Source organism: Pyxicephalus adspersus, chromosome 4 (genome assembly GCF_032062135.1).
Source record: "Pyxicephalus adspersus chromosome 4, UCB_Pads_2.0, whole genome shotgun sequence".
In the NCBI taxonomy this organism is placed as follows: Eukaryota; Metazoa; Chordata; class Amphibia; order Anura; family Pyxicephalidae; genus Pyxicephalus; species Pyxicephalus adspersus.
Genome location: NC_092861.1, coordinates 78,127,999 through 78,155,673, shown reverse-complemented (window position 1 = coordinate 78,155,673; position 27,675 = coordinate 78,127,999). Strand labels below are relative to the sequence as shown.

The 27,675-nt window shown below is 36.4% G+C and overlaps 1 protein-coding gene across 1 annotated transcript in view; it reads left to right on the top strand.

Moving 5' to 3' along the window:
* Positions 1-22,844, top strand: part of LOC140328830 (popeye domain-containing protein 1-like) — a 69,280-nt gene extending 46,436 nt beyond the window's left edge. The window contains 7 exon segments of the mRNA XM_072408704.1: positions 4,579-4,811; positions 9,302-9,426; positions 10,324-10,511; positions 12,777-12,885; positions 13,270-13,437; positions 14,955-15,096; positions 21,667-22,844. Coding sequence (XP_072264805.1) covers positions 4,579-4,811; positions 9,302-9,426; positions 10,324-10,511; positions 12,777-12,885; positions 13,270-13,437; positions 14,955-15,096; positions 21,667-21,782 — 1,081 coding nt within the window. The 3' untranslated portion in view covers positions 21,783-22,844.
* Positions 22,845-27,675: the final 4,831 nt, after the last annotated feature.

The window sequence follows — 27,675 nt, the reverse complement described above, 5'->3', positions numbered from 1 at the left end:
GTTTAAATTGAACCTGAAATGATAGAAAATTGTTACCATTGCTGACATTGTGTATTCTGTATTTGTTGAATACTTTTTCTGGGTTTGTGATTTGTTAGGGTGGGAGCCTATACCTCCCCCCCAACTAACTGACTGCAGTTGTGTGCTGTCTTATTTCCTAAAACAATGATATAACACACAGAGTGAGAGAGTGAGAGATTCATTCACAGCATTGTATACAGAGAAGGATAGATATTGTTCATACATACACTGTACATAGCTGCCTTGGATTCATTTCTGTGTGCAAACACCATGAAATTACACACAACAGTTCATTTTTTTCAAATAAAAACGCTTTATGACTTCCTGAGCCATAACCTCTTGTACAATATCTTAAATCAAGCTTCAGGCTGTAAGGAGTACATCTTGCTGCTGCCATTTCTTTAGGTCATGTGTAAAATGACCTACAATACAAAATGCAGTAACAAAAGCAACATTCCATAATAAACTGTCCTTACAAAAAAAGGCAAAGGGATGATAGTTCCTAAACAAAACCAAAGATATATGCTACGTGTGAATAGAAGAATGTTTAGTGTGCATACTACAATGGGGATGGCAGGTGGGGGACTGGTGCAGGACATCAAAGTTACTGTTCTTCCATATTCAGAAACATTTTATACCTGGCATTACCTCTTTTAAAACTGCCAGGTGTGTTGGTAATCACTTCTGATATCTACAACACATCCAGGTAGGGCCCTCTGGATGACTGAATGGGGTCTTTAATGTACAGCGCTGTGTAATATGTTGGCGCTTTATAAATCCTGTTTATTAATAATAATAATAATAGTCCTATGATCTAACTCACTGTCTTCAATGCTGGTGCAATGGAAGTTTACGAATCTAGAACGTTTGATGTCAGGATAGTTTAGTGTAGGGGCATCCTGCTCATCACCATTTACTGCAGGTAATAATGGAGAACCATCATGTACACCCTAATAGAACTTAGTGTACAATCCCCATTGAGCCAGAACAGAAATGGAAGAAGCTATACCTGTAATATGATTTATATAAATATTGCCCCTTGTTTTAATGACAGAGCTGTTGTTGAATGAACAGACCATTAGCAGAAATGTAAAGTGTATGTAGTCCACTGGGGGTTGTAGAAGTATCAAGTAGTGAAGATGAAGATCCCAGAGACATGGCAGCTCCCATTCTCATCACATGCAGAAAGTACCAGGAAGAGTTACTAAGAATAGACTCTGAAGGGTTGTTCTCACAGAATGTGCAGAAGTCAGCCCTTATCTATGATTTGTTTATCTCACTGGCAGCAGGAGAATCCTGGGAGAGTGTCCAGGACATGCACTTATCAATCAATACTTACAGGAAGGTCTCCTCTAGCAAGGTGTCAACTGTAAAAATAACATAACAATGCAAATCAAAGCCAGATGGAAAAGACAACATTGCTTTTGTTATCTTGTTATACTGTTACATTTGTATAGTTGTAATTATTCTCACAACTTGTGGCATGAAAGAATAACATCAACATACAGACATAACAAATTGGGTTGGCCCAGGAAGCATGAGGGGATAGTGCAATGCGGAACGTTGTTTTTTGAACACCTAATCCTGTGCGACTTGTGCTTGTCTTTGATGTCCTGCCAAATCCCCAAATACAAGGTGCTTCCAGGTATTGGGGAGCTCTCATCAAATCAAGCCTACATTTTTGTACAGAGCTTGTAGGTTTGACTTCCCAGCTCTATTAGATATAAAATCATGGCAAATGTGTGTGGCAAGGGATGAGCTTTCTATTAACATTGTGCACCCCATGAGCACCCATTTTAGGCAAACCAAATGTGTAATAAACACTATACTTTAGGATATAGAAGAACAAGTGAATTGCCATGTGCATCCCCACAATGCATATCTATGGGCCTAGGTGGCAAAATGGTAGGCTCATTTAGCGAGTGCCATTGAGTGAGCAGTTCTTCACAGTATTGTAGTGTTCTCCCCAGATATTTTTTCTAAGCTTGGTGGGAAGGAGCTGTAGATAGGTGGCGGTCCCTTTATTGTCACGCGACTTTTCAGTAACCACCTAAAAACAGTCTGGAAGCTACGGAAAAATTGGTGTGCCCAGCTAAAAGGGTCTGGGGTGAACACTGTATTGGTATTGCTATTGCTGGTCAGTGATTCTGCCTATATATTGATCTAAAGACAGCCAGGCAAATAGGAATCTCAGATGGTGGTCAGCAATGGCAGCCTCCGTATTTCTTTTATTATGAAGCAATGTAAATATAGGCAAGTATGTAAAAAATAAATACAAATACTACCATTCAGTTTATCACTTACCTTGTGAATATATATGAGGGCCATATAAAAAAAATTATAGATTTCTTTTAAAATGGTTTGTTGAATTCATAGCTGATCAGAATATATTTCAAATCTTCTTGATTTGATAAATTACAGCTGGAAGGGCTTGTTTACAACATTTATATCTAAGAATTTGGTTACAATATCATTATCTTATACAACAGCTGGGTACATACCACCTCAAGCTAAAATACCTCAGCAGTCGCAAGTATCCCTTAAATTTAATGCAGTTACTTTGCAAAGATCTTTATGTTTATGCGCTTATCAAAAAATTAAAGTTATATGTATAAATAGAGGGATTTTATTCAGTTCATTTGGTTTTATTACTAATAACATTTGGCAGCTGTTTACATGGTATTTTCTTCAAGCCCTCAAAATCCCATTTATACTGCCCCATTTTCAAGTAATGCTCCTTCATTTCTTTAAGTTCGGCTTTCAACTTTATAAAGGACTAAACTGCTGGCCCTTTACTTGTTTGCTTTGGTTCTCCCAAGGGCCTAAATTTCAGGGAACTTATTTGAAAAGATTAACATTTCCTGGTGGTGTTTAAGGCTGGTTTACCCCATCTGCCCTAATTCTTAATTTCCCACTACTGGGAAACGGTTCTTTTTATTGCAATCTGCCAAGGAGAAGACAATGATGGGTAGGAGTATACCTACTAAACAGCTGTCCTTTGATGCCTATAGGCAGCTTTGACTTGAAGCAGATGTAAAAGCCACATAATATACCAATTATTTTTGTGCATGCAAGTTCTGGATCTTTATATTAGGACATTAAATATATGGTGGTGCTTCTGTTGTATGAACATGCAGGATCTGTCCTATGACATATATTGTACACCAATCTCATTTGATACCTCCACAGGAGCTAGACCTGCAGAAAGAAAATGTTGGCCCACACTTCCCTAATGCTTTGGTGTCCATTTGACTAAGTGTTTTCCTCCATTATATAATCGCTAATGCTAAAGCTACAATGCTAAGTTCCACATGGGGAAAAGTACCAGTATAATAGTTACAACATTGCATACTCGCATGTCAGGATAACATTTTACAGCGGGATTTCAGGTCTATCTATCCTGGCTACTTCATTTTGTTAAACATAGCTGTGCAGCCGAGGTTCTACACCCTATCATGTTGTCAACAAAATAAGTAATAGTCATCAGCCATTGCACACTTTGTGCTACTCTTCGTAGTTTGTCACAGAGCCAACAGATAATTGAGCTGAAATAGTGTGAAGGAATGTGGGCATCCACCCAAGGACTGACAGAGCAAGTCTAAAGAACTGCTTTTAAAGGCTACATTACCCACTAAGTTGATGTATGTTGCTACCAAGGCATGGGTGACTGAATTACTTTGATCATCACAGTATTTGATCCACATGTAATTTTGTTAAACATGACCAAGCAGGATCTCAATAATATGACAATTATTTTCAACCCAATTTAATTTTCAGTGTAAATTGGCTTTATACATTCCAAGTGCATCATAACAAAAGGTTAAACTGTTCCAGTTTTGTTTCCTGTAGAAATCAGCATGTCCCGTTATTTTTTTTTTTTTTTTTTTAATGAAACCCCTACCCAAGCAGCTGTGTTTTGCATTACCAAGAAATGGTCAGAAGGGGTTTCCAGTGCTATGGGGTGCATTAGCAGCCCATTCAAAATTTACACTAGTGCACCGCACAGGTCTGATCCTGCTCATCAACATCAAAGCTGGTCACGACCGTTCAGGCAAGAAAGTAGCTGCCTTGGGGAGGAGAGGTTAGTTTAGGTCAGCAGAGCTAGGCAGGGGCTGTATGTGTACTTTGTCTAAAAGTTCCCTGAACCTTTAAAAGGTTATGCTGGGCAGAACTGGTACTTTAGTTTTGGGAAGATCCATGTTATAAAGGTTTAATTTCATTCTCTTTGTATTTTGTGAATACATCTGAAGTCCAGGCTTAGAAAATGATCCCCAAAGTTTTCGTACAGGAGCTCTCTGCTTCCAAAAAGGGCAGATGCTGGAGGAATGGGTAAATTAAAAATAAAAACAAAAATAAAGTAATGTACCCCATTTCTCGACATAAAAATTAACAATTAACAGTGCATGAGGGGGCTATAGCCTGGAGTCAAGCTTTACATTAAATAGCCATGGCTTATCCCACTTATATATATATATAGGCTCAACAGAGAATGTAAAAACTACATATTTCGTAGAGCTGGCAGCCCTTTTAAAATCCTATATTTTTTCCTTTTACTAGATCCAAAAGATTGCTGAAGATGAATACTGAAAGCATATTAACGGTTATTCTGCCATTGAACACTACAAACAACATCCAAAACATGACTCTAGAGGAGGAGGAGGTGTGCGACAACTGGAAGGAGATCCACCACTTAGTTTTCCACATAGCAAATGCTTGCTTTGCTGTAGGACTGGTAATTCCAACCACTTTGAACCTACATATGATATTCCTTCGTGCTTTCCTGTGCCTGGGTAAGTGCTACAGTTTTAGGGATTTTTTTTTATCTAGTCTTTTGTAGCAGTAAGCTCTCGTCTGCGGTAAGCAGAGCTTTACATTTGGGAAGATCGGAAAACATGAAATAAAAATTGCTTTAAAAACAAGGTAGAAAATAACTTGGCATAAGATTTACAATTTACATTTACTGTATTGCTAAGCCCATCATATTGATATTTGGTGTGACCCTTTTCCTGCTGATAAGAGGCTCAGAGGGATTACAGAACAGGTTCTGTATGTATTAAAGCATCTTGGCAATCAGGAGTGTCTGCTTTTTTTATAGATGTTACATTTTCAATATATTCTTTAGGGCAAAGTCATTTTCAGTGAGTGCATATTTCTTTTTTTAGTGTTTATTGTAATGTTATGTTTAAGCTTTTCATGTTTTTATAGCTCTTGTTATTGTATTAAATATAGAGATTTGTATATTATCACTAGTGGAAGGTTTCAGGGGCTCAGTACAATTACTCTCAACAGCATTTGGCATAAGTGCCTTGAAATAGACGAGTTGACTTCAAGAATTGCAATGCAGGAAGGAGCAATAAAACAATGCAGAACAAAGCCTGCATATGTATTATGCAAAATGGTTACCCTACGTACTTTATATACTTGTGAACTGGAACATTGAAAGGACTACACATTCTACAGATATAGCTGGTGATTGTTGACTTTTTTTTACCATACCTGAACATGCTAACAGTACCAACATTGAGTCTTCCTTCAAACAGCAATAATCTGGCAGAAGATATGAAAATGTAATGTTTGCTTGTTCAAATATGATTAAAAAATCAGCTATTTGGGATGTACTTACTTTTTCACATGACTGTATGCTTTTCCTCTAAGTCAGTAACTTGGGATGTAGTGTAGGGGATTGAAGACAGCTGAATGGAGGAGATTTTGTAATAAGGAGGTGAGATGGGAACCTGTGGGGAGCATACAAGCCAGCTACAGTCTATCCTCAGTTGATCCCAGGAGAACAGCTGCTAGATGGGAATACCTTACATGAGAGCTGTCTATTGTTGTATAGGGTGTTGAATAACAGGGCATACTTAGTCCTGTCCCTAAAGCTACTGAAACCAAAAGATGAGATCCAATGTTAGTGATCCTTCTAAACTCAGGAGCTGTTTGGCAGCGTTTTAGGCACCTTGATTGGTTCTCCATGAGACACTGATAGACGGACCTCAAATGTAAAGGAATAGATTGAGACAAACAAAGTCCTGTTAGACTGTTGTGAATAAAACAATATATTCAGGTTTGTAAGTATTAAACTTGGAACTGACAACCCCCTATGTATGCCACCTTTCATTACCTATTGCTTTACAATAGGGGTGATTGGAGGACTCTGCTTGGGGTAAAATGGCTGGTACTTGGGTATGGATCCTAAAGCAAAGCTGGGGTAGTCCAAAAGTAGTCCTAAAAGTTTCGGACCTAGAGGCTAGTGTGAGCACCAGTGACAGATGTAGACAACAGTGGGCCCCTGTGCAGAACTAGCTTGGGGGCCCCTGGTGGCTGAGAAGAGTCTATGCAGCACTCTTTGCACCTCCTATATATATGCCCCTGAAGAGCACTGAGATAGATATACAGTATGTGTTGTCATCTCTGTGCCTGGAAGGCAGACAAGTCTATTAAACAGACTCAACACTTGTCACTTGTTATGAAATACAGCATGTATAGGAAGTGGCTGCTTAAATTTCACCATAAAACAAAAGTAAAAAAATGACATCACGTGAGGTTTGCAGCTTTACTAAGGATTCATTATCACTCCGGGTGTTTCTGTGCTGACAGGTCCCCTTTAAATTTTATATTCTAAAACATCCACATGTTGATTATCAGTCGCATTTTACTAATATTCCAAAATACAGATTATTTTTCCACTTTTTAATTAGTTATGCCTGTCACTTTGATGTCTGCTCAGTGACTTTGCTTTTCCAACTTTCAGATTGTGGGGAGGAAGTATAAATAGGTCATGGAATTATATTGGCTGGATTAAATGTCAGGGCTTGACACAAGATTTGTGGCTTGGTAGGCAGCCTGAAAAATGTACACTAAAGATCAGACAGCCCTTTAGAAATCTATTTCCATGTTGATATTTAGGGTATTTGATGGGTTTTAAATGATTGGTAATGCAGCTTATTTATAATGAAGCTTGTTTAGGCATACTTTCTGTGGGCCTATGGTCCCTCATTTATAGGTATGTGAATATTAGCTAACGGTGTCTTCTAAGTAGATTGTTCCCCTTCAAGAAGACTTTAATTATATTTGCCATATTCATGTTGTATGTCAGTTGCAGGTAATGGCTTTTACTGATGTTTTGACCAATAATATACTTTGCACATAGATTAGATTATACAGTACTTGGTGTTCCATAAAAAAATCAAATATTCAATTTTGGATGATCCATCGCATATTTGAAAATAAATTTCTTCTTGCAACAACCAGGAATATAAAGTTAACATGAGACTAATATTAAAAAAAAAACACTTCTAATAAATGTTTCTCTTTTCTGGTGACCGGGTTGGTCCTGGGAAGAAAATGCGAGAAAAACTGTTCAAAACCAAAGTCAGCAAAAATACAAGGCTTGTAAAGGTTACTTGCTCTAAAATAATGTAAAGGAATAGTGTTTGTGTAAAAGGCTACCCACTCATGCAAGCCACTGACTTCTTAATCAGAGCTAGCACCTAAATACCTGGTGCTGTTTGAGTTAAGAGGGACTTGTGATCTCACCCCCTCCATCATGTAACCTTTTTGTGAATGGCCACTTGGCCCAATTGCTGCATCTTGGGTGGAGGTCACATGCACCTCTATATTCAGAAGTACCAAGTATTTTGCGTCAGAGGAAGGAGAGGTATCAGGTTACTAAAAAATAGAGTATTATTAGTTTGTAAAGGCCTGTTACTTTGCCTTGACTCGTACAAGAATAGCATCTCCTACAGTTCTTGGCAGCCCAAAGAGAAAAGTGATGATGTATCTAGTGAGAGATACCCCAGCTCAGGGATTCATGGTCAGCATTCTTGTATTTTAATTCATATATTCAACGGCAGCCCAAGCCTTACACTGGCAAGATGTTTCAGGAAACAATAACTATATGTAAGTGGTAAAATAGCTAAAAAGCCTATGTATAATGAAAAGAACAGTGTCTATACTAATCAGAATCGATTTTACAATATAGGGTGAATAACCTGTTTATTAAAAGAGCTATTTCAGAATGCTTAAGTCACTGATATTCATACCTATCTGAAATAATAAAAGTAATCTTAATGTATATCTCAGCTGTGGTGATGGGGGACATTTCCAATCATGGCTTACACCAGTAATTCTCAACCAGGGTTCCTCCAGAAGTTGTTAGGGGTTCTATAAGCAAAGAGCAGTCTTTGAATCTCAGGTCAGTTACCCCTAACACCTATGATCTTTTTGGCTATTTGCAAAGGTGACATTCTTCCCACTGGGCCTCAATGTAGGAGACATTCTTCCCACCGATCACCACACTAATTTACTGCAGAAAACTACCTTCTTTGTTGCCAGCAGTCTTTGAATCTCTGGTCAGTTACCCCTAACACCTATGATCTTTTTGGCTATTTGCAAAGGTGACATTCTTCCCACTGGGCCTCAATGTAGGAGACATTCTTCCCACCGATCACCACACTAATTTACTGCAGAAAACTACCTTCTTTGTTGCCACTACACATGTTTCTAGAATCTCAAAATATACACACAATACAATATATATAATAATAATATATACACACTATAAAATATAACAACAGGTATACACTTAGATGTTTCTAGCTAGGTACTAATGTACTATTCATTAATGAACACAGAAAGTAATGAAACAGAGTTGTTTGCAGGTGGTGCTGATCTACTAAACTATAAATAAATTACTGTTCAGGATAGATAACTACACATGCCAGTGAATGAGGGGGTTGCAGAGTGGCAGCCAAAAGTCGGTATAGCTGCCATCTGTTTTGCTCCCCAGGACATTAAGCACTCCATTTCTATGGGAATGGGAAGTCTCCCCAATACTGTAGGAAGCTATTCTTCATTTTGCATAGTGGGAAAGTATCCTTATAGTAAAGCAGATATCAATGTACAAATCCACAGTAACTTATCTGGAATCATCTCTAGTAGTTGAGGAACTACACAGTGGGCCTGATTTATTACAGCTCCCTAAGATTGGAGAAGATGGACTATCATGGGAGAACCTGGAATGGATTTCTTAAATAAGAAATGCGTTTTGATAATAAGACCAGATCTATTCCAGGATTGCTGGATTACCTAGGTTCACCTATAAAAGTCTAATTTCTCCAGTCTTGGAGGACTTTGTAAAATTATGCAATACTTTAATCTAGTGAGAATATAATTAAAATTGGATATTACATTTGCATACAATGAAATTCTAATTCATAATTAAAATTATGTAGTATAATTGTATGGTTTATTTTGTTTTAAATGTATTCTATTTTTTTAGGATGTGCCTTCTTTATCCTTTGGGCAGCTCTTTAGCGTTGTGCTTTGGACATACTGATTTGGAATGCAGCTTTCATTGGGCTCAATTTTATGCACTTTATATATCTGGTATATAAGAAAAGACCAGTAAGTACAAAATTAAAGTTTTTTTTTTAGTGCTATATTAGCAAAGTTTTGTTCATTTTAAATTGTATTCTGCTATTAGGATTTGCAGTGTTTTTCCTCTACATTTAACTTCACCTGTATTTACATATATTATCAGGCAGTTAAAGAGTTTTAAAACAAGCCATCACTGACCTTTCTAGCTGCTAATGTTAAGTAATTCATTCTCAAACATTTACTACAACAACTTTGCCTAAAAGGAATGTCATTGATCATTTTGGATGAAAAGCTGGCATCAGTATGCAGTTTAGTAATCCACCATGTTGGATTACTAAACCACTCTAACAAATAACTGCCTTCCTCCTGTCCTCCCCTTCACAGAACAGCAATGTTGCAAATCAGTGTCACTGAATTCCCAGAAGAGCCATCATCAGAGTCTAAAATATTATGTCCAGCATCCATTTATAGGAGCCACAAATTGCTGGGATGAATAGGTTTGCCACAACTACTGACCCTTTGAATTCATTTGGATCTAGGTCGTAGATATGTTTCATAAATTGTGATGATCACAAATGAGTCACAGGACTACTTAACCATACCAATAATAAAATCTGCCTCATTGCTAAGGTTCCTTAAGCCAGTACTCGTATAAAAGTTCATGTACCTGGAAGACAACCACTTTTTTCTCTAAACTGATAGGACAGTGTTATTGACCAGCCAATGGCTTTTTATTACACAGTGTAGATAATTGAGGGTACAGGCTCTGATCACTGTGCCTAGCTGGTTTATCACAACTGGATTTGGCTGACCGCTTAAGTTGAAATGTCAAATGACAGACTTCTTTTCAGGTTATTAGCACTTTGTCTTGTCACAAATTTGGCAAACAAATGATGACTGCATTTTTTACTTCTTCTCTACTAGATCAAGATAGAAAAGGAGCTGAAAGGTATTTATCACAAAATGTTTGAGCCTCTTCATGTACCCCCTGAGCTCTTCAAGAGGCTTACTGGCCAGTTTTGCAGCATTCAGACCTTATCAAAGGGAGAGACCTATGCAGTAGAAGATAAAACGTCAGTAGATGATCGCCTGAGTATACTGCTCAAAGGGAAGTGAGTGTTCCGGTAACCTTTCTACAATTATAAAATGTTTTTAGTGAATTTTTTTTTCTGTTTTCTTATTTGTAAAGGGAATTGCTACAAATAAAACAGATTTAGTTAAATAATTATCTGTGCAGAAAAAGGTGTGATAGTTTGTTTTATTACTAAAAAGAGATTTATACTTATTTAATTAAGCCCTTTGACCAAGATTTCTTAAAAAAAAAAAAAAAAAAGCAGATTGAAAAGATCTGCCTTATTTTCACAAAAACTATCCTATCTTTAGAGAAAGTGCTTTTTCCCTTTTTTCCCATGTAACCAATATTAGGAGAATAAAAAGCAATGGAATTTAGTGCCATCAAGTATGTTTAAAGTAGGCATAAGTGCTCTATGTATAAAGCAGGGAATCTGACATTCCCACAAACTTTCCAGGTGTTTCAATGCCAGTAAAAGTAGTCCCTGAGTTAAGGACATCTGACATACAGACAACCCCTAGATAAGAAGGCTCGATGGGGGGGGCGTTTTGCATGACTTGTGGAAGAAATCTTTTGCTAAACACAGCTGAGACTGAGCTCTTCTGCAGCCTCTTGTAACTCTCTAATGACCAAGACAAACTCTGCAGTTGTTCCTTTTTGCTTATTAAAGCACAGCTTACTCCAGAAGTTAATAAATGTCTAGGCTCCATAAACTTGTTTTTTTTTTTGCTTTGTTTGTGATTAACTCACAGTGAGGATTTTATATAGTAACTGACACCATGCTGCCTAATAATATGTTGAGACAAACATCTGTCCTAATTGCATTTATTAAAATAATGTACCTGTTCTGACTTACATACAAGAAGGGGAGAGCGCGCAGCAGGGTGCCGCTCCGTCGCTCTCCCCCTCCCCTCTCCATAGAGCATGAACGGTGCTGTATGTACAGTATCGTTCATGCATCTTGCAGCCCCTTGTCGTTGGAAAGGATCGTGAAAGATCCTTTCCAACCACAAAAATTGCAAGTGTGTACGCAGCTTTAAACAGATTTAGTTAAATAATTACCTGTGCAGAAAAAGGTGTGATAGTTTGTTTTATTACTAAAAAGAGATTTATACTTATTTAATTAAGCCCTTTGACCAAGATTTCTAAAAAAAAAAAAAAAAGCAGATTGAAAAGATCTGCCTTATTTTCACAAAAACTATTTTCACAAAAACTATCCTATCTTTAGAGAAAGATAGAGAAATTTTGCATGACTTGTGGAAGAAATCTTTTGCTAAACACAGCTGTGACTGAGCTCTTCTGCAGCCTTTTGTAACTCTCTAATGACCAAGACAAACTATGCAGTTGTTCCTTTTTGCTTATTAAAGCACAGCTTACTCCAGAAGTTAATAAATGTCTAGGCTCCATAAACTTGTTTTTTTTTTTTTGCTTTGTTTGTGATTAACTCACAGTGAGGATTTTATATAGTAAATGGCATGCTGCCTAATAATATGTTGAGACAAACATCTGTCCTAATTGCATTTATTAAAATAATGTACCTGTTCTGACTTACATACAAATTCAACTTAAGAACAAACCTACAATCCCTATCGTGTATGTAACCCGGGGACTACCTGTAATTAATTCACCACCAGAGAATGTATGAGGGAATGTCAGATTTCCTACGATATAAATAGAGCCCTTAGGGTTTAAAAAGATACCCAATATCATTCTATAGATTCTCTTTATTCTTAGCTCCAAATATAAAAAGTATACAATAATTCATGTGACACATTCAAAGCTGCTCTTCAGCATTTTGTTACTTTTTTCCTGCTTTCCTACAGCTCATAAAAGTTTATAATTAGCATGGTAAAAAGGTAAGCAGGCATTACTGGATGTACTTAAGAAACCGCAATATAATTAAAAAATGATGTCATTGATATGCTATTTCATGTGTATTTGTAAAATAAAGCTTTTATACAATAAGTGAAAATATGAAATAAACTTACGTTATAAAAGTTATAATTAACATGCAAGCCTTATTAAAATCTAGGAAAAAAATCATGTCAATTATATACCAACTCCAGCATAATTGGTTTATCCTTTGGGATCCTTCAAATGTTCATTGTTGTTAGTAGGTGACTTGTGATTAATTGGCAGTTTAGTTTTGTATCAAATAGTACCCGGTTAAGATAAGTGATGTAATGTGTAAGTGCCCTTAGGGATCCTGAAATGATCTCTGGATACCCAGCAGCGTAAATTGTTTTAAGATATTGTAGGAATACTGTAAATATCCTGTCTTACTGTTTTTTTACATCAATGTCAGGATGAAGGTCTCCTATCGAGGTCATTTTCTTCATAACATATATCCCAATGCTTATATAGATTCTCCAGAATTTAGATCGACTGAAATGGAGCGAGGTGAAAAATTCCAGGTAACTTTCCATTTCAAAGTCTAATGGCATGAGCTAAGGAGTACTATTATTATTATCATGAATGTTTATGGCAGCAACATATTGCATAGCTCACAATCTAATGTAGCTAACATAGTCAAGACAATTTTGTATGGGTAATGTAAGTAACCTTCCACTATGTTTTTGGCATGTGGGAGAAAACCAAAGGAGCAGAGTAATTGCATGCAAGCATAGGGACAACATACAAATTCCATGCAGAACATGTTTTAGCCACAGGTCCACCATGCCACCCTGTGTAATTTGAACTATATAAAAACTTGTATAGATTCCCATTAAACCTGACTAACTGCATTTACATTTTCAATTCGCTCTAATGTAATGGGCTTTTTTTTTCATTTGTCTTAGGTCACAATCACAGCAGACGATAACTGCGTATTTCTGTGTTGGTCTCGGGAAAGGCTAACCTATTTTCTGGAGTCTGAACCATTCCTTTATGAGATATTTAAGTATTTGATTGGCAGAGACATTACGAATAAACTATACTCATTGAATGATCCCACATTAAGTGACAAGGTATGTTTGTTTTACTGCCATGAGTTTTTTAGGAACATGTATGACAAAAACAGGTTTTTACAAATGGAAGAATTTTGTTTGTGTTTAATTACCGAAACGCCAACATATTTTAGATGCTACATGTAGGTTTTCTAATATAGCACAGTAGTAAAGAATTCAAAGCCTCAATGACTTCAGTGGTTTTCACTGTATAACTATACCTTTTGGTACAATTGCCCTTTTAAAAAATCCCTGTACCCCCTGAATGCTAAATACTTCCCCCCTTAATACAATGTCATCCAGTCTTTCAACTGAAAATGTCCCCACCAGGTCTTCCTATGTGCAGCACAATCCTATTGATTCCTATAGAATCCCGCATTCCTTTAGAATTCCAGCATTTTAAGGGAGTATGAGAACCTGTTGGAATAAATGGGGCCAAAGGTACAGTTGCTCTTTAACGCACATGCAAATGCAGTCTTTATAAACTAAGCAAAAAGTTTTTTCTATTAGTTACATATCCTTTTCTTTCCTTTCTTTTGTTGGTGTCAGAATGGGGCAGCAGCAGATTTTTTTTTTTTTTGCTGTAATTATTCTCCAGTGCTAAATTTTGTAGTGTTCTGGTATTTTTTTTGTGTAACACCATTGTCACAGGTGCACTCTGTATGCAATGTTTATTTGAAGAATAAATATACATAAATATATATAAAAAAGGAGATAAATACACCAGTGTAACAATTATAAACATATAAAATTAATTGACAATTGTGTAGACTATGATTCTGCTGTAAGTGCAGCAAATACGTGTGCACACCATTATCGTAATGGAGGATGCAGTATTTATGGCCAAAACCCATTAACTATTTGGTACCTTACTGTTTATTACTTCCAATGATATAATATCATGTGTACTGTAGTTACTTTTCTATTTCCTGTGTAATTAGGCACCATTTACAATATACTAAGCTGAAATATGTTATATTAGGTCTTCATTAAATGACCATTTATTGTGATGGCGATATGCCCTGCCAGATATTGTGGTAGAAACCTTCGCTTGACAGTCTGGTCCAAGGACAAGGGACTATAGGAAAAAAATGATTCCTATTTTTAGCTGTATCTGTTATCATTTGATGGATGTATACTTCTTAGGGGTTTTATGATGTGTCATTGTAACACTTTCAAGAATAAAAGCATTTACATACTGAAACAGTAGTTTAGAGTAAACAAGTCCAGTTTTTTAATGAAATTGAAGATATAGAATTATCTAGATAGGAAGCATTTACAAACTTCATTTTCAGGTGTCTTGTGTATTGAAAAGTCAGCTCTTCTATGTTCCCCAGGCACTTTAGGATATGGAATACATGCTCCCCCAAGGTCCACTGTGGTTCTTCGCACAAATTCGTTGATCACTGCTTATACTTCACACACACATTTATATATTATAGAGTATAGATATATATTATAGTACCTATTTTCCCACAGTAATCCATTTTGTGTCAGTAGAGTACAGGTAATTAAAAATGATTTGTGCTTCTTTTTAGGTGGCAAAGAAAACGGATAGGCAGTCCAGTCTGTGCTCACAGCTGTCTGTAATGCAAATGAGAAACAGCATGGCCAGCACCAGTGACAGTGAAGATGGCCTGCAAAACTTTCTGCGGGGAACTTCAACCGCCTCTTCTCTACGTAAGTTTCCCAGCAAGACCATAAAGGAATCTGCACGTCAGCATCTGTCTTATTTAGTATGAGGAACAGATGGTCATGTATCAAGTAACTGCTAATTGGAAAATTAATATGCAGCTTGAAGGCCATTGTTGTATGTTGTGCTAGGAAAGCATAACACAATAAAAGTTCCTTTGTGACCAAGATTTTGACAAAGTGAGTTTACAATCATGACATTGTATTCTCACAGCTCAATAACTGCAAACTAATTTTATTTTAGGTAAAATTGCTTTTGCGTAGCATTTAAGTTTGATTAAAAAAAATAGCATAAGTATCATTTGATGCATGGCTTGATGATTGAAGAGACTTTTACTTTTGAAATGTAAATAATTCTACTTTTAAAGCATGCTTTAGAGTTTATGGAATGTACTGTACATAAAATGTAGCCAACACAGAAATAACTCTAGTATGTTTAGGATATATATATATATATATATATATATATATTACTTGATTGGATCAGAGTTCTCTTTTATCACATTTGTTTGAAATGTTTTACCCCAATCTATACATTTCTAGTATAAAAAGTGCCAAAATTTGTAACTTGGTAACCATGTGATATTATTTTACAAATGATCAGGTAATTAAATCTCTTCTCTGGGCAAACATGAAAATCTACCTTTTGCAATGGCACTAAGGTTCCTGTATCATTCTTGCCATTTCAAAATAAAAACTTATTTATTGAATTATCAATTTTCAAAGAGCATATCCGAGCACTTTAGTACTTAATTTCCTGTCCTAGAGACCAGATCCATGCACCTGTTGGATGTCAAAGTATATAGGTATTATAGTACAATGCACTCCTGATCATACCCCTTCCATGTTCTTGCCCTGCTTCACTTCTTGTGCTAAAGCTGAGCCTTCTGTAAGATGTGACGGGTAAGGCTGATTTTTTCATAGACCCAAGGACCTGTTCACATAGACCAGGAAATCACGGGACACAAAGTTCTAGAAAGCAATAGGATATGATGTGTTGCTGTTTGATAGAAACTCTTCCTAGGCCATCATAGTGTGGTAACCGGAAGTGTTCTTGATGTCACTGGTATAAAAATAGGACTTTCTAATTTATACAAAAAAAGTGTAGAAGGTTCATGTCATTGGAGCAGAAAATCTTAGTTTAGGAATTTATAAATACACACAATTGTATGCTCAGAGAACATATATAATCCTTAAACGTAATAGGATAATAAGTAGATGTGCACACAGTGCAGTAACTCACAGCAGCAAAGCTATTCTGTTAACTTGTGTTTGGTTGCTGACGGCTATGGCACTGTACTCTCATTTGTTGCTGTATGAACTGATAAACATATTACATAGTTTGTCTAATTAAACTAATTATTATAAAGTGTTTGACTAAAAAAAAAAAAAACTAACCATCTGCTTTTACGTTAAGGAAATAACCACCAAGAGTTCTATAATTCTTACGGAATGGGTCGTGTGGCGCATGATGTTTTCTGTTGATAACCTCATATTAAAAAAAAAAAAAAGAACCACTCACAAGGTACTAATAGGTAATTTTTAAATGCTGTTTGTAGGAATATTCTTTTCATAATAATGTAACTGTTAAACTAATGCAAATGTATTATAAATTAACCATCCACTCAACAGCGTGATAGATTGTTGACCTCTTGTGGATGATGGAAAACTGAGCTAATTGATTGCTGTGGAAATGTTAAAGCTTTGATGGCTTTGAATATTTTATGCACATTTATGTAAAATTATGTTTTCTTCTGGTCATCAGCTATTTATTCATAGTCTTCACTGTTTAACTTGTGTGTTCACATAATGCAAGCTAACTTTTAAATAATTTCTCTTCTCATTACATCTTTTACCATTTTCACATTCTACTAACGCTTAGCAGAGGAAGGCGTGCTCTATTGGCTGCTTGTTTCCTAAATTATTTGGAAAGGTGATCATATACACGCCAAAAATGACCACTGATTTGGCTGTCCAGAAGAGTGACCTAGTAGGTACCTGATGGTGCAGGGAATCCAAGCAATGCCCGGCTGATGCCTCCCCGCCTTGTGTTGAGTCCTCAACCCCCAAATAACCGCCTTTTTTAGGTCTTGCAATATTCCTAGTACCTTATTCTGTGTAGACTCTTCTGAGACATAGAAAAAGGTGCATTCCTCTAGAGGGTTGCTTTGTTTTTTAGAGGAATGTGCTGGTCCTGAATTTTGTTTAAAACTGGAGAAATAACTTAAACAAGGGAGCATTTGCTGTGCCTAACAGCATTATTTATTTATTAATATTTCTTTGCCTTTGTTTTTCTTGTGGTATACTTTCCCAAAGTAATTCTTTCCAAAGTTTTTCTCTCTAGACTTGAATACAAATGTTAGTTTTATAATCTGCTGGTTTGCATTCCAAACTTCAAACATCAAACTTTTTAGAAATTAAATGTTATATCATGTTTGTTTTTTAGTACCAATCAATGTTCATTATTACCTTTTACATTATTGCTCTAAAGCCAGATTTCTTCATTTATTATGTGTTATACAGTGGTACTATTCTGGATAACAGTTTATGTGAGCTGATAGCAATGCATTAAAATGGCACAGATTCTGTGGAGATGAAACCTTTCAGAGATATCACACCTCTCCCGCTGCTTATAGAAGCTGATAGATTGCATTAAATATCTCTGCTCCTATTCAAGTGTAATATGATTGCATTACATGCTATCTAGTAGAGACTCAACAATCCTTGCTGCTAAGCTGTGTGGTTTTAAATAGGGATATCAGAATCAAATTACTTCATTTTAAAAGGCAATTGTCTGCTACCACTTTTTAATATAAGTAAAGTTTTTTTTTTTAATGCAGGTGAGTTTCCAGTTAAAAGCTGAAGTGAAAGCAGATAAAAAGGGCACACATTATTGTAGCTCTGTAATCACTAATATTTTTATCAGTTTTGTTTTTCTAATGCCAGTAATGGAAGTACCTGAATTTGACCAGATAACCTCTTGCAGTCTCTGACTGCAGAACTGGAGAGGAAAAAGCTGTACTAGTTCATAGGCTGGCAAGAATAAGCATAATGGTAGCTTATCATTATTCTGCTTCTCTTTTCACTTTAGGTTGGGGTGGGTCCAGGACAACCTGGGCTCAGAGGAAGTGGCTTCAATGTTTATTAGTCTGAGAACATATGATGACAAAACATAGTACTGTGGGTGAAATAACTGGATTAAAGGTTTTGGTATTTTAGCAGTTATTCTGGTAATGGAAAGGAGTTCTATATAAGAGAGAAAATCTCTTAATGACTTTCTTTAAACTCTACCTGTCTGCTTATAATGCTGAGCTACTTTTTCAAAGATTGCTAAGCCATTAACCTGGAGTAAAAATGTTGAGGAGGTTGCTCTTAAAATCCTTTCTGAATATTTTTTCTGTGTCCATGATAATAAAAGCAAATAGTTGCAGTGCATAGAACATATATGCAGATAGTCTTTACTGGTTACAACCCTAGCATAAGCTAACCAAACAGTTAACCTATATAAGATATTGCCAATATTGACTATAACATATTGAGATCTAGAGTAGGGTAGAATTATTGGTGTATCAACTGGCAATCTTGTGGTGTTAATATATTAGGAGTAAAGATTTCTGCTTGATTGGTTATGATGTGACTACACAGGCCATCTGAAAAATACATTTTAGTTTTTATTTGATTTTATATTCAGCTTTCCAGATATAACAACGTATATGGAGTTGCTGCATGCCATTTAGATATTTTACAGCATATCATGATATGATTAATTGCTTATCAGATCAGATTTAAGTGTACAAACTGGTGATTTACTGCTGATGATTTTGCTAGGGTAGGCAGTTATTCTTAACATGTTCAGCATTATTTTAGGGTAATGGTTAATTATTACAGATTCATTAAAGAAGTTTTTTTAAACAAGGAGCAGTGGATTTCTAAACATTGTTAGAATTGAATTTTTACTGTTTGGCTGATTATCTAGGCAGCAATTTGATACTTTAATAACTCAAACTTCAAGTCCTGAAATATTATTCCACTGTTTCTTTACTAGTTGCTGGCTAATATTGGATTGCATATATTGGCATACAACAGCCCATTTTTATGTACAACCAAGTTGATCCAAATGTTGCATGCAACCTTCCACGCTTGGCCTGTGGTTTGCGTTTCTTCTGCTGACAGAGCCGTTGGGAGATGAATGATAAAGTTTCTGAATAACACAAGGCAACGGAGTCTCCTGCATCCAGTGTCCATACATATTAAGGCAATGAGATATAATTCATGACCATCCAATTTTCTGTCATTTACTTATTTATAAAAGTAGAGTTTTAAAGAGACAGTAGAAATTGTCAAAGAAAAAGTTGCATGTATAAAACGAAATAATTTAGTAAACTCAGATCCTAAAAATAACTGGCATTCTTTTTTAACATTGGAAGTATTAGTTCTGAACAATGCCAACAATGCCAAAGGTGTTGGGTTGTGATGGTGCCCTATTTTTTTTTACTTGGCATTCCAGTATCGAGTGCAGAATCGAATCATTTTTGCCTTGGTTCTTGAAGAGCTCATATGTGTATTATTATTTTATATAAAAACAGTGAAAAAAGGAATAGCTTTAACAAGCAGTGACAATATAATATGTTCCGGAATGGCTTTAGTAAAGTCAATTCTGATTGGTTACCCCTATTCCAGAGTATGGGGGTGGGAGATGCTGGACAATTTTCAAAACCGGTATATATGCCCTGCGAGAAATTGTACACTTAGGAGCTTGGATCCAGAAGCACGCCTTCCTTTATGCTGCCCTGCTTCCTTCTATCCGTAGTCATTTGCGCTCACTACATAGCGACTGCCTTTGCATAGACATGACGATTGCTTTCCATTGTTTATAGCAAAATGTGACATTTTCATCCTCTTTAATATCTGAATACCACTAACTTTGATCATTTGAAATATACATTCTGCATTCTTATTGCATGTTTCAATAATTTATTATTTGCATGTTTTCATTATTGGCATGCAGTCATGTATATAGATACAAAATTAATCTAATTATGTAAATTAAGGCTATTTTTTTTCCTTTTAGAGAGAATGGTCAATTGATAAATATGAATATTGATGCATAATGCTTTTGATTTTTTTTTCTAGGAGGTTGTCCTAACATGTCCGAATGCCACCAAAGTTTTCAGCCATGTAAACAGCTGTCTTAGATTGAGGATATAAATTTTATTAGAACATTTTTGTTTGAACTACTTTATCTGTATAATGTTAGTTTGACCCCCATTGTACAGTACTTAAGGCATAAGATGGTCAGATGCAAACAGATAACTGGATCAAGGACTAGGAGTCACTTCTGTTGCCCAAAAATAAACTGCAAGAGCTTTTTTCTATTAGAGAATACTCCCTATGTAATACAACATTTAGACTTTATGCATACCTATTACTGAGCCCAATATTGGCATTTAGAGATTGGAAAACAGTGCAATGACTGAATGATCATACCAAATCTGTGCAATACTCTTTCTATATAGACTATATTATAGCAGCCAATCTGAATACACTGGAGATCCAATTATGGTTTACTGTATAGCAGATAGTTAAACTTTTGTACTTCCATTTTAAACCTATTTTTTTAATCAATCCAGCAGTAAAACTTCTTACCTGAGCTGACACCACATACCAGACACCTTGTACTCCGGTAGGCATGTACCTGTCCAGATTTCTGGGTCAATAGCCTAATTCTACCCCATCATATTCATATTTGGCTATTGAGCTTACACATTACAATGATGGGTCAAAGCTAAGAGTTAGGAAGTAGTAATTACTGTGGACTCAATCTATATTTACATTGCAAAATGGTTTGAGATTTTGGGGGTCTTGAAACACTTAAGGGAAAAAACTACACACATGTGCAGTCATGTACCTGAATATGCTTACTTCACTTTTTAATAAACCAGTTTGTTCATGGGCAATCATTACATATTTATCATGTCTGTTTAGCTTATTTTGGAAACACCATCTCCCCCATGATAAAATTTGATTCTTGCCTTGCTTTGCAGCATTAAATCAGGGAGAACATGAAACACTATATTTTGTAGAAACAAGTACTGATAGTTACCAAATTATAAATTTGTGTGTTATGTGCAGAGGGTGGGAAGTTCATCCAATATCCTAGCTACCATCAGCCATCAGCTTTAGATCAGACATGCAACTAACACATTCACACCATTCTCAGTTCTTCTGCTCTACCACGTTTAAGGTCCATACAAAATATTTGCATAAAGTATGAAGTACTTTTCTCTAACAGGTTAAAGTGGAAGATTACTTCTATTGATCCAGTTTGGGAGATTCAGACAGTGGAAAAAAAAATCAAAAATTGTAAACTTGGTGCTAAAGCAACATTAAAACCCTTCAAACCTAAACTTTTGTAGACATCAGCTGTAATATATTAATTGGGTCACGGTTGCAAATTTAAATAAGCAATGTCAAAAAAAAGTGTTCTCACTAATAATGTACCTACAAAGTTACTCGAACTTGCATCATGTGTTCATATGTTTGCTCCCTTACTGACAGGTCACTCTCCCTGCCTAAGGGGATCTTCCAAGATGAAACCCATTGAGGAAGGTGTGGAGGACGATGTCTTTGAACCAGCATATCCACCTCCATCTAACCTCCGGAGGTTGCCATAAGCACATAAATGACCAAACTACTGTGGATGGAAATGTCACTTGGAGGAAAACATAACCTCAGAAAGCTCAAGAAAAAACTGAAGATATATACATACTGTATATATATTTTATTTGTTAATTGCACAGAAGTGGGAAGTGTGCCACACTGATAAGCACACTTTTTATTTTTAAATATTTTTGTATTTCATGCTTTAAAAAATAAGAAAGGTGTAACCCTTACAGTCACAACTATTACAAAATGTGGACATGGAACCTGGCTTTGTTACTTACAGAAAACGTTGATCTGATTACACCTAAGAGCACAACACAGTTCAAAGACATGTATGTAGCTATATTTTACACCAAAGTATATATGTATTTCATGGGTGTACATGAAAATGATGGTAATGTGTGTATAAGTAGAGCGTATTTGGAGCGTTTCCTTCAGTGGAAATATTCAATAACACAAACAAAATATTTGCAAGATTATAGATTTTATTTAAATATAATGTGCCAGGATACTTGATGAATGGAGTTTCAAAAAGTAAAGTATTGGGTAGTAAGGAAACCAATCCTACATTTGAAATGTGCAAATTTAACATCCCAGTGTACTTACAAACTGTTTTATATTACACATGTTTTACCCATGTATTATCAAAAAAATACATTCCCTGTTAAATACAATTTCCAATGCCACCTGTAAAATTGGATATGCATCTATAAACATTCTTCTCTAATAATATTGAACATTTTTTTATCGGACCTACTTTGGCTTTAGTACTTTTAGAAATGAAAGCACATTCTTGGTGTTGACCATTAAGGGTTAATAGGAGGGAAGGATTTAGAAGGGTCAGATGCACAGCATCCACTAACTAATCCTGGAGAAATGGTAGAATACTGTTTACTGTTGGCTTCCTCTTGTAAAGCAGAAAACACATGATATAATTCATCACTAGTGTTTAGATGTCACTTTTCACAGGACAAATAAAAAACTAAGCACACATTTATAGTTATGGTAATTATTTATATATGCAAAAAGAATTGACAGAAATGTTTAAGACGATAAATATATCACATAATGAATGCAGTGTTATGGTTTTCTTTACATAAATTATAACTGGATAAGGATTCTTTTGACATGTTGTTTAAAGTTGATAATGATGTTGCTGCAACATTCGTTGAACAATTAGAGTTTAAAAAAAAATCTATTACAAATCAATTTTAAAGCTGAACTCCTGTAAATATGCCTTAGGCTCACCGACTTTAGAAAGAATAGGGTAAGGATAAAAGACTGAGAGATGCATGAACGAATACTGTACATACAGCACCATTCGGCTCTATGGAGAGGGGAGGGAGGAGAAAAAGTGAATGGCCCTGAAGCGATAATCATCTGACGTGTACATAGCCCAATGTGTATCAGGATTGATATGTTGGCAGCTGTCATTGGACAACAAAGATGGGTCGTTTACGGGGTTTGATTGTTCAAATCGTACTTGCAACAATTGACAATAACAGTACTGTCAATGTAACTACCTAGTTTTCTTGTGTTAGCCGGTGAGCAGACACCATGGACAGGGGTATGGGAGCAATGGGAATACATGGCATTTGGCTGTGCTTACTAGTGGCATAGGATGCTCGGAAAACATAGAGATTACTGTAGACCATCTTGAAAATGGATTGATAATAATAATAAAGTAATATAGTTTTTGGCTTTCTTAAAGCAGACATTCCACTAAACTGGGAGGTCTGCTTACAATGGCCGGGCCCCATACTTTTTGTCTTTTTGTCTATTTTTTTTTTTCGTTTTGTAATCACCTATATATGCAAAGTAGGTGAAATTTGATATTTTGCCTGCTCTGCATTCCAAAGGACAGGAATGGTAAATAACTTACCAGTTTCCCCCTACAGGTTCATTTTGCACTTACATATAGTAAAGCTTTGGAGAGGAGACCTGTCCAGCACAGTTTGCCTTCCATTTTAGGACCTAAGCTGCACACACACATGCAATAATTATCGTTGGAAACGAATGACTAACGACCGATCGTCTGATAATTGTTAACAAAAAAAGTGCACAATGACGCCGTCGAACAAGGCTTGTCGCTGGAAACGAATGACTGTCCTGGCAGATCTGATTGAGTGACGATCGTTCACCATCTATTGTGAGTACGGTCGTTCAGTGATCGCGGATGTTTCTGCAGTACACTTTCTTCTTTACATGTCACTTCATTGTTCAAACCATCGTATCTAGCGTGTGGATAATATTTGAACAATTGTATTGTTACATGTACAGAATTGTGCATAATACGATCATTCAAAATAATCGTGCATAATCGTTAGTCGTTCATTTTCTAATGATAATTATTGCAAGTGTGTACCTAGCTTAATACTTAATCTAGTCCATATCCAGTGACCTATCTTTATAAAAGGGAACTGCTTCCTACACAAATGGAACAGTACTTCATCAAACAGCATGAAGTAGTGATTATTCTCTCAAGATTTTTGTGTTCTTATTGTATTTTCTTGATCACTACTGAATAATAGTACATGTTGCTTGTGTAGCTTGCAGCATAAGGGACCATTTACTCCATCAGTGCAGTCACTATTTTTAAGCTGACCATACACTTTATTGTATCATTAGCCAATTAGGCAAAACTGTTGAATCAATTCCAAAGATTGTAACTACAATCATGTTTATGATAGAATGTGGATGAAAATTGATGTGACACAGTGGTATTTTTTGTCAAGTGGTTAACCATCATATCAAACAAATGGGTGGTACAATAAATTCTTGCAAGGAGTGAGAGAAAATCACATGTGTGCCTAGCAGTAGCGGTTCTAAAACAATGTAACTTCAGCAAACATGCCTATGCATTACACTTTCATGGGTAGAAGAAAGAAGAACCTCTGCAAGAAGTAGTACCTGGGCAGATGACCCTTTTAGCATTGGAAGTAGGTAAAAAAAAAAAAAAAAAAAGATGCTAAGCCACAATGTTCCACTTAAGTGCCCCTGCAAAGCACAACAGCACTCCTATTAGGAGGATTACCCTACGTATAAAAAGGGTTCTGTGCTGCCAAGCTGTGACAAGAACTGGAATGAAGGGGTGTTTCTAAATGAACAATAAAACTGTTTATAAAAAGACTATATCTGTCTGTCTATCTATGCTTTGAATGACACCTTGGTGAGGAGCCATATCAGCCATATCTCAGCCCTGCTTTCATACGGGCATGGTTGGGGGGGAGATTTGGGCTTGACCTTGGATCGAGAGGACTGGGAACAGATATAAGACACGGTGAGGGCACTGCAGAATTAACGCCTCTGCAGAGACTAACTACAAGTTAATTATGAGATGGTATATGGCAGGGACGCTGTACCATATTTGCTGGGAGTGCCCCAAAATCGAGGTACTGGACACACATTTATCAAATAGCACACACTTTTGGTGGGCTCTTTCCCCAAGTGCCTGGCTGAGGCACTGTTTAATTTGAAACCATCGACCTGTACCTGTTTACATCTGACAAAATTGTGTTAGCAAAGGCCTGGTGGTCAGCAACCTCACAGTAGCTTAGATCAAGCAGAAAATGGCCTAATTCCTCTCAAATAAAAAAATGCAAACTATACTTACAGACTCCATAAACTGATTCCAATGTGTTTGGACCCCCTGGATGGAATACTACATGCCCTTGGGATGGGACTGCTTGTTCATGACAATATAATGCTCACCTTTCCAATACCGCATTTCCCCAATAGGGAATCATATCCTATTATGCTAGTTGACCTGACTTCTTCCCTCCCCACCTCACCATCAACCTTTCCTCATTCTCATTTTCTTTTTCAATCATATCCTATATGCTAGTTGACCTGACTTCTTCCCTCCCCACCTCACCATCAACCTTTCCTCATTCACTTTTCCTTTTTCATTCACTGTCCTCTCTGGGGCTCTCTAGTTCTTCCTATTTGCTTGTGTTATACACAATACTCAGGGCACGAGATCATAACCCTCCCTACTACGCACGGTGTAATCTAGGTAGCTAGCTCAATATGGGGAAGCTTACCCAGGACTCTCACCTTAACGTCGGTAAAAATATTAATAACAATGACATAATCCTACTGCCTGAATGTTATCTTTCACAATGGCCTTTTCCCCTTCCGACGAGGAACAGACTAATGGATCTGGACTACTTTTGATCCCAGTTTGTCTAATTGATATGGACAATTTTTTTGTTTTTTAGCTGCCGTGAAGAAATATTGTTTTATATACTATTTTATACTTATCGAAGTATCGAAGTAGTGTTGTATTTTCCTTAAATTTTTTTTTTGCACTCGTTCATACTAAAGGTTCATTAGTACAGTCAGGTTTGTATACTGATTTGATTAAATCTTTTATAATCTCTGCTCTGGCATAATTCCATGGCCTTGACAAGCCAAGAGTTAATGTCACGTGGGAGAGCTGTTCAATGTGATAAACTGATATACTGTTGTATACAAGTACTGGCAATTGTCCACACTGGCTGTTAAACCTTGCCTATTTATAGAAAGTGGTTAAGGCATATCTCCAAGACAGCTGACATGGTTGTATCCAGAAAGGTGGTGTAAATAAGCAATTCTCATTCAGGAACTAAAGAGAAATTTCATGGAATGTGCATTCTCCAATCCTCCTCCACTGGGACATATTCATAAAATTGTCGGACAGTGAAAGAAGGTAGTCTGCCGTATATTGGCACTTCATGAATTTGTAACCTCTGCCAAGTGTATCCCCAAGACATATTTCTTGTGCTATACTACAGGGAAATCAGAAGCGCAGATTCACCTTGTACGTGAACAATGGGAACATTGTTCTGAACATTTCTGTATCAAGAGGAAAAGGTACACTCATTTCAAATACCACAATGATAATAATGCAGAAGCAGGGTCTGAAGATAAGCTTAGTGCATGTAAAATACATATTTCCATTGTTTTCCATAGTTTGGGCTGGTAAAATATTTATTTTAATGTTTAGTACTTGCTGGTACACCTGCTAGGAAGGTTTTTTCACACAGAAAGAAAAAGGTTGTGACTAGGACTAATCTCAGGTCTGAGTGACTTTTCCTAAAAATAAAGATTCTTTTCTGTATACTTTATCCTGATTATGAATTTACTTCTTTCCCAGTTTTTGGCCAACCTTCCGGCAAAGTGATATGCTTCCTTTAAATCTCCCCTTCATAACAACATATACTAACATTTTCATGTTCATTTCCCAGTTCTCAGTAGTTCCAAGCCAGAAGGAACATGTAGCTCACTCCTCCTTCTTCTCATGTGACTGATATTAAGTGATTGGGCCAGTATAATATATATTTATATATATATATATATATATATATATATATATGTATATGCTTTAAAACATACCATACCATATATAATGACTACTCTAGTCTTTGGAAACAAAAGGATAAAACTACTTTACACACACTTTTACACTTATGGAACACTCACCCCTGTTAGGGGCAATCGCATTTTACCCAGGTTCCTGGGAACTAGGCTTATCTCCTCAGTGCTTCAATCTTTGGGTGTCCACAGCGCCGACCTGACTCCCCTAGCTTCTTTTGCTGATCCATAGCGAGGACCCCGTAAGTTTAGTCCTCAACACATGTAACCTGTTTGGGAACTTACCTTAAAAGGTGGCAAACATTGTCATCGGTCCGAAAAATGAATGCAGCCGGGCAGTGATTGGCTGCAACCTTGCTAAGGCTGCGTTCTTCCTCTGCGACAAGTATCACCCTATAGGACCAAAGATTTTAGAACTATACAGCATGTACTAGGATTAGGCCATCAGACTAGAGTGACCACAATACATAAAAGGGACACTACACTTAATCCGAGTTATAACTAAAAGTAGCTGTAACAGGGATGATAGGCAACCACTGCTTTTGTTGG